Here is a 13,139-nt window from a genome sequence, read left to right on the forward strand (position 1 = left end):
GTTCCATGTGGTAGCCATTCATTCCTGTCACATTACAGGTCTTGGGGTAATCTGCTGTTTCTATCGACTGACTGGTTATCATCTAAAAAGATACTGCTACCGCTGATTTACTAGTTAAAACGTTCTGTGCTCCTCGGTGTCTAAATTAATTTCAGTGCTAATGTGTGATGGCAGCTTCAAAACCCTTTTTTAGTTCTAGAAATTGCATGTTCTCATTGTTTAGCTCATTGATTTGAGCTGTTGTTGATATGTATACCTCCCCCAGGATGAAAACGACAACCCACCAGAGTTCAGCAAGCCGTCCTACATCGTCAAAATCCCAGAGAACATTATTGCCGGTGAGTCATTTGGGGTTACACTTCAGTTTCTGGAATACATTTTCTGCTCTGCACAACCAGCACCGCACTTAAACACTCCAAACAGCTCAAAGATTGTGAGGAGCACATATACTCTCCTCTTACCTGAATTGCCTCACTATTAGCATATTCGACAAATAGCTCTGCTTTCTTGGGGGTATATTTTTTTTATATTTTATTTCATTTGCTTCCTCTGGCCTCTACTGTCTTATTTTATTTTGACTTTGCATAAATGCTCCGACAGAATGCAGCATGTTGACTTTTCAAGGCAAACTCACTAGCTGCTATATTCATTCTTATTCATGCAGTCAGAGGACTCTTTTATCCCAGACAATAGATTAGTTTCCAGTGGCTAGAGGGAATTGAGATATTTGACCATCCCTTTCTCTCAGAAAGGGATGGTCCCTTCCATCAGACAGATGTTGGGCACTTTTTGTGTCTCGGACCTGATTTGGAGGAGCACATAGCTGAGCGGCTCAGGCCAGGGCTGAGGTTTAGAAGACTATGGCTAAAGTGCTTGGCCGAGCTCGACTGAGCCGAGGGCCTAAGGCTTGGGCTCCCAGGCTGAGCTCAGGGCTAGCCCTGCAGCTCTGGCTAGCTTCTCATCCCCCGTCCTGCCCGGGTATTGATCAGGACTGTGCCAAGTATGGGCTGTGCCAAACAAGCTGATAATCCACTAATCCATAAACCCACTCACTGCCAGGCCATCAGTAGAGCTGTGGATGGGGGCGGCGAAGAAATTAGCTCTGTGAATGCCATTTCAGTCTGTCTCTCCCTGTCTGTCTCCCCTCTTCACTAGACTTCATATATTTTCCCCATGACTCTGTCTCTCAGTTCAGTTTTTTTTCCCCCTCTCTCTCTCTCTCTCTGTGAGTTGTAACTTTCTTTCTGGCTCACTCCCTTCATCCCCCCCTCCCATCCACAGGGGCAACTGTGCTGCTTGTGAATGCTACTGATTTGGACGCCTCGCGGGAGTTTGGCCAGGCCTCACTCATCTACTCCCTGGAGGGCTCCTCTCAGTTCCGTCTCAACTCGCGATCAGGTGTGTGTGTGTGTGTGTGTGTGTGTGTGCAAGTGGGGGTAGTTTCTGAGAGTCGATTTTTTTTAGATTAAAAATGTTAGATTTCATTTTACTTTACTGTTAAATCATTTTACAATACTGTTGAAATGAATTCAATTGTGAAATTATTTCCATCAGACTATTAAGCATCTCTATTTATTTAGATCTACTGCTTATATGCAAGTTATATTTGGGTTTTGCACATACTTTGATCTCTACCACTGTCTGAAAACTGAAAAGAGCTTTTAGTAAATTTGACTTTATCTATTCTGACTTTTAACTCAATTCATCCTGACATGAAGAGCTGCTTTGAAATGACATCTGTCACTTGAATGCTCTGGTTGTTTTGTGCTTTAAATCGTTGAACTGACTCCATGTGTGTTTCAGGGGAGATCACCACCACAGCCCTGCTAGACCGAGAACTGAAGTCAGAGTACATCCTGATAGTCAGAGCTGTGGATGGAGGGGTGGGCCCTCAGCAGAAAACTGGCATCGCCACGGTAACAACTTTGTAGCCATCATTCATCTGATCATACACACGGCTCACAGAACACATTAGTTTGCTCTCCATTGTTGAACCAGACTCCTTTTGGAGTGTAATTATTTTCTGTTGTACATATATCTTTACTGCTTACAAAACCATGATGGGCCAAAGTGTTTTGCTTAACTGATTTTAAGAAGTTATTTCCCATTTCCCTTTATTTCCCTCACTCCTATTGTGTTTAGGTGAACATCACCATCCTGGACATCAATGACAACGCGCCCCTGTGGAGGGACGAGCCATACCATGCCAATGTAGTGGAGATGAGCCCAATAAACACAGACGTTATCTCTGTGAGTGCACCTCGCCCAATTCTGTGAACTTTACCTGGTTGATTTGCCGCAGTTAATTAAATGGTAATGTGAACAACACAAATGAACACATCAATCCATCCATTAGCTGTGGCGCTTATCCTCTAAGGGTCGCGGGGGGGCTGGAGCTAATCCCAGCTGACATTGAGCGAGAGACAGGGGTCGTCAGTCTATCACAGGGCCGTAAATGAATATGCCAGAATAATAATTTGTTACTTAATTTGAGTATGATGGGTGGTGTTTAAAGCATTTGGAATCAACTATTTGAAATGTTTGCCTATAGTTTTCTACCCAGATGTGAAGCAGAGAGAACGTGAGTATTTTAGTGGGGGTTTATCTGTTTTGATTGATTTTAGTCTGTGGCTCAATTCGATTCCTCTTTGAGTCAGGCAAAAGGTGTGGTTTTAATAAAAATGCCTTGTTCCAGGGCAGAGTGATCAAAGAGTCATAAGCTTCACTGTCAGACTGTACATGAAATTACATGGTGAAGACACACCGTCTTGATGCATAGTCCTCTGTTATTAATGAACAAATAGTTATTACTGTGTAAGTAATCACAAAGCTCTAATATTACCCCCAACTTCTCTCATTGCTGGTGTCTTTGGCAGTGTGTTGTTGTTAATTAAGCCTTGATTGTCCATTAATTAAAGAGGCGTCAGTGAGTGTAATTAAGGGAGTCCGATTGCTAATTAAAATGTAGCCTGCAGTCATATGCATCCCAAATTATTCAGCTGCTAGGCAGAGAAGGAATCGAGACCCCATCTTGAAGAGTGAGCAAGTAGAATGGAGAAATGGTGAGGAAAGAAACGAGAGCTACACGCCTTGCGTTGCTAAAATGTCGCCAGGTTTTCCACTTAATCCTGTTCTCTTGTACCTATTCTTCAGCCGAGTTCATTCATGGTGCATCCAGCGATGTGATGCATATGGTATGTGACTCCCTGCACTCAGTGGCCAGACACTGTTGCCCCTCCGACCATTTTTCAATAAATCGGACCACCCAGGCTTACAGTCCTGTAATTGGCCCCAATGTAGCCCTGTCCCAGCCAGTGTTTCCATGGTGACAAGAGGCCACCTGCTGAGTCCTCCTGGAGGTGTCCAGTGAGCCGATGAATTTGGTAGCTGTGCCCAGTGCAAGGATCAGCCCACTCAAATCTCAGAGCACTCCACCATCGCTGCTGCAGCCTACCTCCAAGACCTATGCACACACACACACAAACACAGTGACTCCTCTAATACCTCATTTCAAAATCGGATTCTTTTTTCTGCCAATCTGAATTCAGTCCAGAGCTACAATTCAAAAGACTAGTCAAATGCACTGTCGCACCTGCTTTTAATGTGCTCCGCTCGGGTCAGAATTGATCAGTCCAACTGGCTTCAGCGAGACATTCCACCACATCTTATATCACCTACCATTGTCTGTGCAGTTGCTAATCAATGGTCCTCTGGGATGCCTGCCTACTATGTCCCCTTAATAATTAAATACCTGCAAAACCTTTGTTCCTCTAATGACCAATTAACCAGTTTCTAGCGTTTTTAGTCAGCGCACTGAATAATTGATCATCTCTTTAGAAATCAGCCAGTGTTTGAGTCGGGCTTGCGGCTTCACGCATTCATCACCCATTGCCACTGTGTGTCAGATAAGAGACGTTACCATTTTTCTTTCAGCTGACTGATGTGTTAAAGCAGTTGGAATGGGCTGCATGTGTGAAGATGCTCTGGGTCTTTTCACTGCTATTACCCTCATTATTAAAAATACTGTTGTTCTCTTTCCTTCCCATATTAATTTCTTCATCATTTCCCCCCTTTCTCTTTTCTGGCTTAAATCCTTCCTGTCCTCATATCGTTTAAGGTCTTCTTGTTAATCCACTTTTATTAAGCCATACGCTGTAACTTGAGGATTCTTATACTTTATATAGTCGAGCTATGGATGAGCAAGTTCCCTCTTGTTAGGAGGAACTCATGCCAAAGAAAATATTCATAACGGTCTTTCCTAACTCTTCCCCTCCAGGTGTTGGCAGTGGACCCTGACAATGGAGAAAATGGGACAGTGGAGTACAGTATCAGTCCAGAAAACCCCTTCTACACCATCCAAAGCAGCACAGGGAAGATTCGCACCAGTGGGGTTACCCTGGACAGAGAAAGCTCCAACCCCAAGGATGCAGCACTCATGAGAACCATCATCATCTCAGCTGTCGACCGTGAGTAGTGTGGATGTTTGTAATGGTATGTCCATGTCTGTTTTCAGCTCTCTTTGCCTTTTATTGTGTGAATTTGTCTCAGTCATGAAACTCTTTAACAATCTGTAAGCAAGCTCAAATTGCATAATATCATTCTCAGTAGAGAGCTTTCAATTCTCTGCGATTAGCCTCTTTCTCAAGTTTTATGTCGACCATGAAAGTTTTTACTGTGGCTAATAAACTCTGTCACGTGTGTTTGTGTGTGTGTTCGTGGGCGTGGGCGTGCGTGTGCCTGCGTGTGTTTGACTTTATATGTCCCTCTGTCGCCCTCTTTAGGAGGTACGCCTTCACTACGTGCAACAGCAAGCACCACGGTGTCTGTCAACCTGCTGGATCTTAATGACAACGACCCAACCTTCCTCAACCTGCCCTTTGTGGCGGAAGTGCCAGAGGGATTGTCCATTGGCTCCTCGGTTTTTAGGGTAAAACATAAGACTACATATGATGGCATTTAAAACCCAGCATGAATTAATATAGCTCGTTTATTTTTCACCAACCAGTGTCAGAAGAGCACTGAAAGATTTTTGTCTGTGATGTTGCTCCTCTAGGTCCAGGTAGAGGACCCGGATGAGGATAAGAATGGCGTGATCACAATGGCCTTACAGATGGGTATGCCTCGCCTCGACTTCTACCTGAACACCACCACTGGCATCCTCACATCCACGGCAGTCCTGGATCGTGAGCAGATTGGACTGTACCATTTGAGGATTATCGCCTATGATGCTGGAAAGTTCCCGCGCACGTCCACCTCAACCCTCACTATCACAGGTGAGAGTCTGTGGCTCATGATGATGAGAAGCTGGCTTTGATTTCCCTTTGCTCTCACTGAAATTATCCCACGTATGGAACTGCTGAGCCACAGTGTGATTGGATTCTGAGTGACGCGAGGGTTTACTTCAATATGGCATATAGTTAACCACTGACACATCCCAAGATTCTGCAGAGAAGGATGCTACCACCTGCTGGTGAAACATGAAAAATCCTAAATGGTTTGACTGGTGTAAAGTAAAGTAGTAGTAATAATAGAAAATAGTAGTAATCCTGAACAAGGACTAAAAAAACTGAATAAGTTTCAATTTCTGGCATTTCTCAAATTAAGGATTCTCAAAAATGGATCAAATGAGTCGGTTGCATCAAAATATTTTGAACTGTTTTCATTTTGCTTAACTTCACAGGGAAGTGAGAGGTCAGTCAGAACAGCACTAACATCAGAAAGGCTTTCTACTCTGCACCACCCTGCTGCCTTATTTGTCCTCATGTACATCTATTTGTGTGTCCTCATGTCTCTCTGTGTGTCTGTCGGCGTGCGTACGTCAGTTCTGGATGTAAATGATGAGACACCCACCTTCAGCCCTCGAGTGTACAATGTTTCCCTGAAGGAGAGTGTCCCTAGAGACCACATTGTAGCACGCCTCAGCTGCACTGACAACGACGCTGGCCTCAACGCCGAGCTTAGCTACTTCATCACAGGTCAGAGGTCACAGTGGGAGGTGTGATGTGTTTGTGGGCTACAGTGTTGTACAGTTTTTCGGACTATGTGCATGTTTGGTTCCTTTGTCCATCCATCCATCATTGTGTAAATTTGTATGAGGTGAGCTCCTCTTCAATGCATGCTACTTTTAGTATTACTGCTGCACTGTGTATAATAGTTTGTATTTTCATTTGGAAATATGTTTGTGTTTTATATTTTTAGATGGTAATCAGGACGGTAAATTCAGCGTGGGCTTCAGAGACGGAGTTGTTCGGACAGTAGTTGGCCTGGACAGAGAGAACCAGGCAGCTTACACTCTGATTGTAGAAGCTATAGGTGTGTCATGAATTCATGTTTTGAAAATGACAGAAAATACCTCAATCCTCTTTTACTGTCCTTGTTTTTACATAGTCTTTGGTTGTATTTATCATGGAGCTTGTATTCTTGCTGCTTCAAAGCTTATCCATTCTACTTGTGTATGGCAATGATGAAAACAATTATGCCTGCACATCTGCAGTGATTTCAGACTGTTGCTCAACCGCCTTTGTTCCTGTTTGAAAAGAAAGAACAAAAACTCTGAGGTTTTCCTGTTTTGGAAACCATTGAGTCAGAGTGGCTTATCTGCTAAAGAGGCCAGAGACACAAGAGAGGGGAGAAAAAGGCTGAGATAATGTAAAACTGTGCAAAAGAGCAGATTTACATATATTGTCCTAATTCACAAGCAGCTAAAAATGAAGGTTTGGTAAGCCGAAGATGTTCCAGTCTTACTTCTTTACAACATGCTATTTTAGGTTTCTGCTCGATTAATGGATTGTTTAATGTAACATAGCGATTCCATTTCTATATGTGCAGATTTTTACCTTTTTTCATTTATGTTGGTACAGCCATCCAATGAAAGCTGTGTCTGTTTTGCATTTCTTGGCATCAACCCTAAAATTGGCATTAACCTGAATGATTGCAACTTATGTGTTTGTGAATGTTCCTGCACACAGACAACGGCCCAGCGGGCAGCCGGAGGACAGGCACGGCCACTGTATTTGTCGAGGTGCAGGACGTCAACGACAACAGACCCATATTCCTCCAAAACAGCTATGAGACCAGCATATTGGAGAGTGTGCCCAGAGGAACCAGCGTCCTTCAGGTGGCAAACACACATAATGCTAAACACATCAGGAAACATACTGCACATTCACCAGTCACACTAAAAGTCACTTTATTTCTTCACGTAACAAAAACAAAAAACACAAAGAAAGTCTCTGTTTGGCTCACAAGTCATGTTTTGAAACCTACATTAAATCACACTATTTAATATTTCATAGTTTGTCTTCAGTTGCATGAATCACCAGATTGATGGGGTTTACAGCAGCAGAACTATTAGCAGTGATGCAAAGGAACAACGCTTGTCCACAGACTTTGAACATGTTTGGTGAAAATTAAAAATTATTTTAAAAAAAAGATAATAAAGCTGAGCTGCTGTCATTTGAGGCTCGTGTTGGGTCCACTGTGTCTGTTAAACTGCTGTTATACTCCTAGGAAAAACTTGGATGCAATCTAATCAGACCAAATCTAATCGAGGGCAGATTTGATGAAGCATCAAATCCTTACTGCGAGAATTGTAATCAAATTGAGTCGTGGGATTAATTCATATTCACCTCCAGTGGATACACTGCAGAAGGGTGATGGGAAAAGACCATCTTTGCCCAACACTGTTACTTGCTACTATATTGAAGGTAAAGTGGTCGGTCTCAAAAAACATGTAAACCTGTCAGACTGTCTTTTTGATTGGCTTACGTTTTAGCACTTACGTTGTAGCAAACCTCATCCACCTAGAATTCAAATTAATAAAATCTTCTCATTTACTCTTCATCCACATTCATCCAAATACAGTGTGTCACATTTTTGGGAGCAGTCAGTCAACTCTCAGCCTCAGATTTCAGTGACATAGTCAAATAGACATGGCATAGTGAGGTGAGGCTCCTTGCCGGCTTCTGACTGTGGCGTCTGTCCTGTTGGTGACTGCGATGCGTTTATAATCTCCCGCTCATGTGGTCTGCGGTGTGGCGGCCGTCTGAAAGACAGGTTGTACGAACGCCGATACGAGCCCAGTCTCTTCCACACCTTGAGCTGGGGCTCACTTGATCGGCTTCGTCCAGTGGTCAAGCTCTCTCCTGGGCCACAGCTCGCGTCCGAGTCCCCATCCTGTTCGGAGGACCGGCATACAGCCAGGAAGGCGGCGAACCCTGCCAGCAACAGCGATAAGCCCAGCACCACCATGATGGTGAATTCTGGGTCATGGATGTGTGAAGAGTAGGATGGAGGCTGTGAGATGGTGGAGAAGATGGTGCTGTTTGTCAGGCTGGACAGAGTGATGTTTTCTGTGTTGGAGGGTAGGGTGAAGTTGGAGCCTGACTCAGTGGTGTTCATGTTGTCTTGGACCTGAAAGGAGAAAGGAAATTAGATTGGAGGTACATGTAAGAATGCCCCGGGAGTGAGTGAGTGAGTGAGTGTGTGTGTGTGTGTGTGTGTGTGTGTGTGTGTGTGTGTGTGTGTGTGTGTGTGTGTGTGTGTGTGTGTGTGTGTGTGTGTGTGTGTGTGTGTGTGTGTGTGTGTGTGTGTGTGTGTGTGTGTGTGTGTGTGTGTGTGTGTGTGAGATCAGCCTCTATCAAAGTGCCACAGCAGCTCTCTTGATATCCCATGTTTTACCTCACTAGCCAAGCCCAACCAAGCTGAGTAGGTTTATTAAGTTGCTTATTTTCACTTTATTGGGATCACACCTTCAAAGGCTTACAACCCATGCATACACGCACACCACAATAGACACAGACATGCAAATTTGCACAGAAATGCCTGCATGCACATGCGGATGTGGCGAGTGTTTGGCATTTGCGGCAATTATGTAGCTATTAAATCAAGGACCAGAAAACAGTCAATGCTTGACAGGCTTTCTTCAATGTAAAACAAATTGGGTTTATTAAAATGCCCCTTGTAAAATGCACGGCGCCCACCTCTTCTACCCCAGTCTCCAATTATCCCCCCTCATTCTGTGTGCCCCCATCTTTGGTATAGTAACATTTGTAAATGTCAATGTCCCTAATTCAGCGTAGACAAAGCATGGCTTATCGGTTTAAGGGAAACACAGTGGGACGTGAAATTATTTTTAAGACCAAATGCCAGGAAAGCTGTGAAAAGGCCACTGGAGCAGGATGGCTCGTTAGAGAGTCAGTTCATTAGTCAGCGCCTCCAAGTACATACACTGCACGCACACATACTCACACATCTATTCAAACACAAACTTTCTTCCTCACCCACACATATTGTGGACCGCACTGCACATATTGGTGATTAGGCACGCTGCTCTTAAACTTGGCAGCTTAGCTGTAAGGTACTCTCCCTCTCTATCACCCCACATTGTTGCTCCTCCAGATCTGACTGCTCAGCTAGTTTTAAAACAATGAAGTCATTCCTTAACCTCTGTGTCTAACTTATTCACATTTGCAAAGTTTGACCAGTTTTCCGCTCACAAGTTCTGCAAAAATGTCTAAGTAGCACAAGCAACTGCTTATTGGATTTCTTTGCCTTTTACTGCCTCTTGTTTCTGATATCTGGTATTTTTCACCATATATTATTTGTTTTATCTACATGGTGGAAGAAAAAACTATTTTGGTATAGACAGTTCATCCTCTTTCACTAATGCTCCAAATACATCATACTAAACTAAATGCATGTAACAGCCTCAACAAGCTCCCTTAGACAATGTGCTGTTACTCAAGCACATGTCAAGCAGCTCACATGTCAAAATGTGAATTTTAGGAGTTGCAGTCCAAATGAAACTTCACAGCAGATATGAAATACACATTGTAAGAGACATTCATTAGATGGTTAGTAATCTTTTCGCCTCAAGATTGAAGAAAAAAACAAGAATTATGTTATGTTCTTTTAAAACGCTATACTATTAACATTTAGTTTTTCATATTTAAACTTTTTGTACCCTGGAAGAAAACCCTCAAAAATATATACTCACACTCACACTTTAGAGACTCTTTAAAACAGCAACTTGAATCGTCCCAGTAACTGAGGTCAGACCTGTTTCTTGGCTCCACACACTTGTTTTCCCCCCTAAAAGTGCTGCTTTCCCAGAGACAGTGGGGGAAATGCTGGGGCGGAAGACGGGAACACGGAGGCAAAGGGGGTAAATTTTGGGTAACAGCTTCATGGTTGAAATATCTCACTATTGTTTTAATCCCAGGGAGCCAAAGACAATAGTGTATTTCCTGAGCCAAGCAGAGGCTTAGCGAGTAATCTCTCTGTGTTTCCACTCCACATTCTTACACTTACAACATCTGGCTCTACAATGTATTCTTACACTTTATACACCCCCTTGTATGGCCTAAGTGGTGCAGTCCGCTGTGTAATACCCTATTCATCACTCTCCAATCTGAACCCCCAGCGTCTTTTTTCTCCCGTCTTCCCCTCCCCTCTCCTCCTCTTTCTCCTCTCCTCTCCACATCTCTTTATAAAGCTAATGAGACTGAAGTTGGGCCTCTCTTCATAGAGGGAGCGAGAGAGAGCAAAGGAGGACACACAGGGCAGAGAGAGAGAGAGAGAGAGAGAGAGTGACTGTGAGTGGCTGTGACTGTGTGTGTTTGTGTGAACCTGAGTGCACATACATGTGCTTAATTTTTCCTGTGTTTGTCTCTGTATGCAATTGAATATGCACTTTGTAGGCATCTCCACAGGTTTTGACACATCCGCAGTGGAGTGGGTTGATTCCACCTCATCCAGTGCCAGCGGCTCTGTGCCTCTGTGGATTCAGAAGTCAGTCTTAGGACATGGCCCATTCACCAGCAGCCCAGCATGCTCCACTCTTTATCTGTGTACGCTGCGGAGCCATGCAGTCTGGGCTGGGTTTGGATTTTTTGGCTGCTTCTGGTGATTTCCCTGTGAGAGAGCGAGCAAATTTCTCACTGCCAAACCATGATGGGGTTGTTGTGGCAACAAGACACTGGGCACCAGTGAATGTGTGGTGAATGGGGAAGTCTACTGAGTTGTCCATCTGTTAATAGAAACCACCAAATCAAAAAAAGCTCGTAAGAAATGTGCTGTCTGTCATGTAACTGCTTAGGAAAATCACTCTGTAAACACAGAACATCCAGACTCACTGGAATCAAAATCCAACTGCTCAAATCTCTCTTCATGTAATATTGGCTCTTGCATATTTTGCCATCATAATATTCAAACTGCCCAAAAAAAGTAAAAGTTTTAACTCTGCAATTGTACCAGTTGTAAAGATAGAATAAGGACATTTCTGTTTCCCTGTACGGAGCCAGATGGTTTGTGTTTGTAAGTCATTGTCGATTTTGGTGTTTTTGGCGTCACATATCTAAGTGCATAGTTTCTGCTTGTGTGTGTTTGTACAGGTTCAAGCTACAGATGCAGACCAGGGTGAGAACGGTCGAGTTCTGTACAGGGTCCTCACTGGTAAGGCCTACCGTCATTGCATTTTGTCCTCTTTTGTCCAATTGTGTTGTTACACGGGTTTGATTATTCCACTTGTTTCCAAAGCAATTTCACTTGTCTTGGAGTAAAAAAAATCAGATGTTGTCAAAGTAAAAATACCAATTATGACGGGTTCTTTAAACAAAGTAATGTGCATTCAAATTAACTAAAATTATCTCACCCAACTGGCAGCTGTCGAGACTAGATTCAATCGTTAAATGTGTAATAAAGTCACTTAAACTGTCCCTTTCTGTCATGGTATCTCTGTGTGTGTGCATGTGTGTGTTTAATGCTCTTATTTGTGATGTCATGCAGGCAACAGCAACAAGCTGTTCAGCATCGACCGACAGACCGGGCTGCTGACAAGAGGCCTCAGGGCTCTGGACAGAGAAACCAGCAGCTCCCATGTGTTGGAAGTGGAGGCCTACAACAGTGACGAGGGCAGCATGAGGAGCTCCGTGAGGGTGAGCAGACAAATGCACTCGTTTGGTGGAGATGCTATAAATTGCCCAACCTGCACTTCTTAATTGCTGTGTTTCACACTGTATGCAGAAGTAGTTTGTCTTTGTATAATAGTTCCAAAGTTTAAAAATGGAAGATATTTTTGTTGCCAGCAGCTGACATTTTCATTCGGTAGATGTGGACTTTAGAGGAACCAGCCCCTTATGTGGGACGCAGATTAGGATCATATGTCTGCAGTCTAATTTCTTGATGAGTGGATACAAATTACCAAACCCTTTCCCTAAGACTCTTTTCATCCTCAAAGATAATATGTACAGTTGATTTACTGCTACAAATATCCCCTGCAGGTGATAATTTATGTGGATGATGCCAACGACGAGTTTCCAGTGTTTACCCAACAACAATACAACCGTTTGGGTCTTAGGGAAACGGCTGGCATCGGCACCTCTGTGATTGTGGTGCGGGCCACAGACCCTGACACTGGTGAGTTTAATCTCTGATCAATGAAAGGGTGGCAGCAGAGGGACGGGATTTCGATGGTTATTGACTCTTCACTGTCTCTTCAGGTTAATTTTCTTAACATAAACACAGAGAACTGAGCTAACTGAGGTTTAAACATCTGCTCACTTCTGCTCTGCGGGCACCAGTCAGTTGTTTGCAGGTCATCGACCTCAACACCAGTGGGCACCACTGCAAAGGGACACATCACAGACCAGAGTTGTTTATACCCTGTTACACGACAGTGGCAAACAAAAACAAGTCCTACACGTTGCAGCGTACATTTAAATCGGCAACTTCTGCTCCACGGGTTCAAACTTCCTCTATTCACTTCCCCTGTTGTAAAGTGTTTTTCAGAAGCCTTAAGATGCCTCTGGTACTATGAGATACATTTTCCAAAACATTGGAGCTGTCTGGAAACTGAAATAAACACAATGTAGCCACCAGAGTGTCGACAGCAGTGCTAAATAGAACACAGAATCGTAACTATAGTTTCAATGTAAAAATGTTATGATGTCAATGATTCTCTCTAACTATTTAACACACTCACAGTAGTTGAGAAGCCAAGGCAGGTGTCAGTTTTATTTATAAAGCACATTACTACACAGAGGCAGATTCAAGTTGCTGTACGGTGACATTAAAAACAATACAGAGACAAATCGATCAATCCAAAATCAGAAAGCAAAGTCTAAAACAATTTTCAAGCA

At 43.4% G+C, this 13,139-nt stretch overlaps 1 protein-coding gene across 2 annotated transcripts in view; it reads left to right on the forward strand.

Annotated features, from left to right (window-relative positions):
* Positions 1-13,139, forward strand: part of cdh23 (cadherin-related 23) — a 157,549-nt gene that overhangs the window by 111,180 nt on the left and 33,230 nt on the right. For both annotated transcript variants that reach the window (XM_034608223.1, XM_034608225.1), the window contains exons 18-30: positions 266-338; positions 1,282-1,398; positions 1,804-1,916; positions 2,143-2,250; positions 4,277-4,466; positions 4,782-4,927; positions 5,054-5,273; positions 5,823-5,975; positions 6,199-6,312; positions 6,969-7,117; positions 11,394-11,454; positions 11,788-11,936; positions 12,282-12,417. In XM_034608223.1, coding sequence (XP_034464114.1) covers positions 266-338; positions 1,282-1,398; positions 1,804-1,916; positions 2,143-2,250; positions 4,277-4,466; positions 4,782-4,927; positions 5,054-5,273; positions 5,823-5,975; positions 6,199-6,312; positions 6,969-7,117; positions 11,394-11,454; positions 11,788-11,936; positions 12,282-12,417 — 1,729 coding nt within the window. The remainder of the gene's footprint in view (positions 1-265; positions 339-1,281; positions 1,399-1,803; positions 1,917-2,142; positions 2,251-4,276; positions 4,467-4,781; positions 4,928-5,053; positions 5,274-5,822; positions 5,976-6,198; positions 6,313-6,968; positions 7,118-11,393; positions 11,455-11,787; positions 11,937-12,281; positions 12,418-13,139) is intronic.

The sequence above is a fragment of the Hippoglossus hippoglossus genome, chromosome 15, assembly GCF_009819705.1.
Source record: "Hippoglossus hippoglossus isolate fHipHip1 chromosome 15, fHipHip1.pri, whole genome shotgun sequence".
NCBI lineage: Eukaryota > Metazoa > Chordata > Actinopteri > Pleuronectiformes > Pleuronectidae > Hippoglossus > Hippoglossus hippoglossus.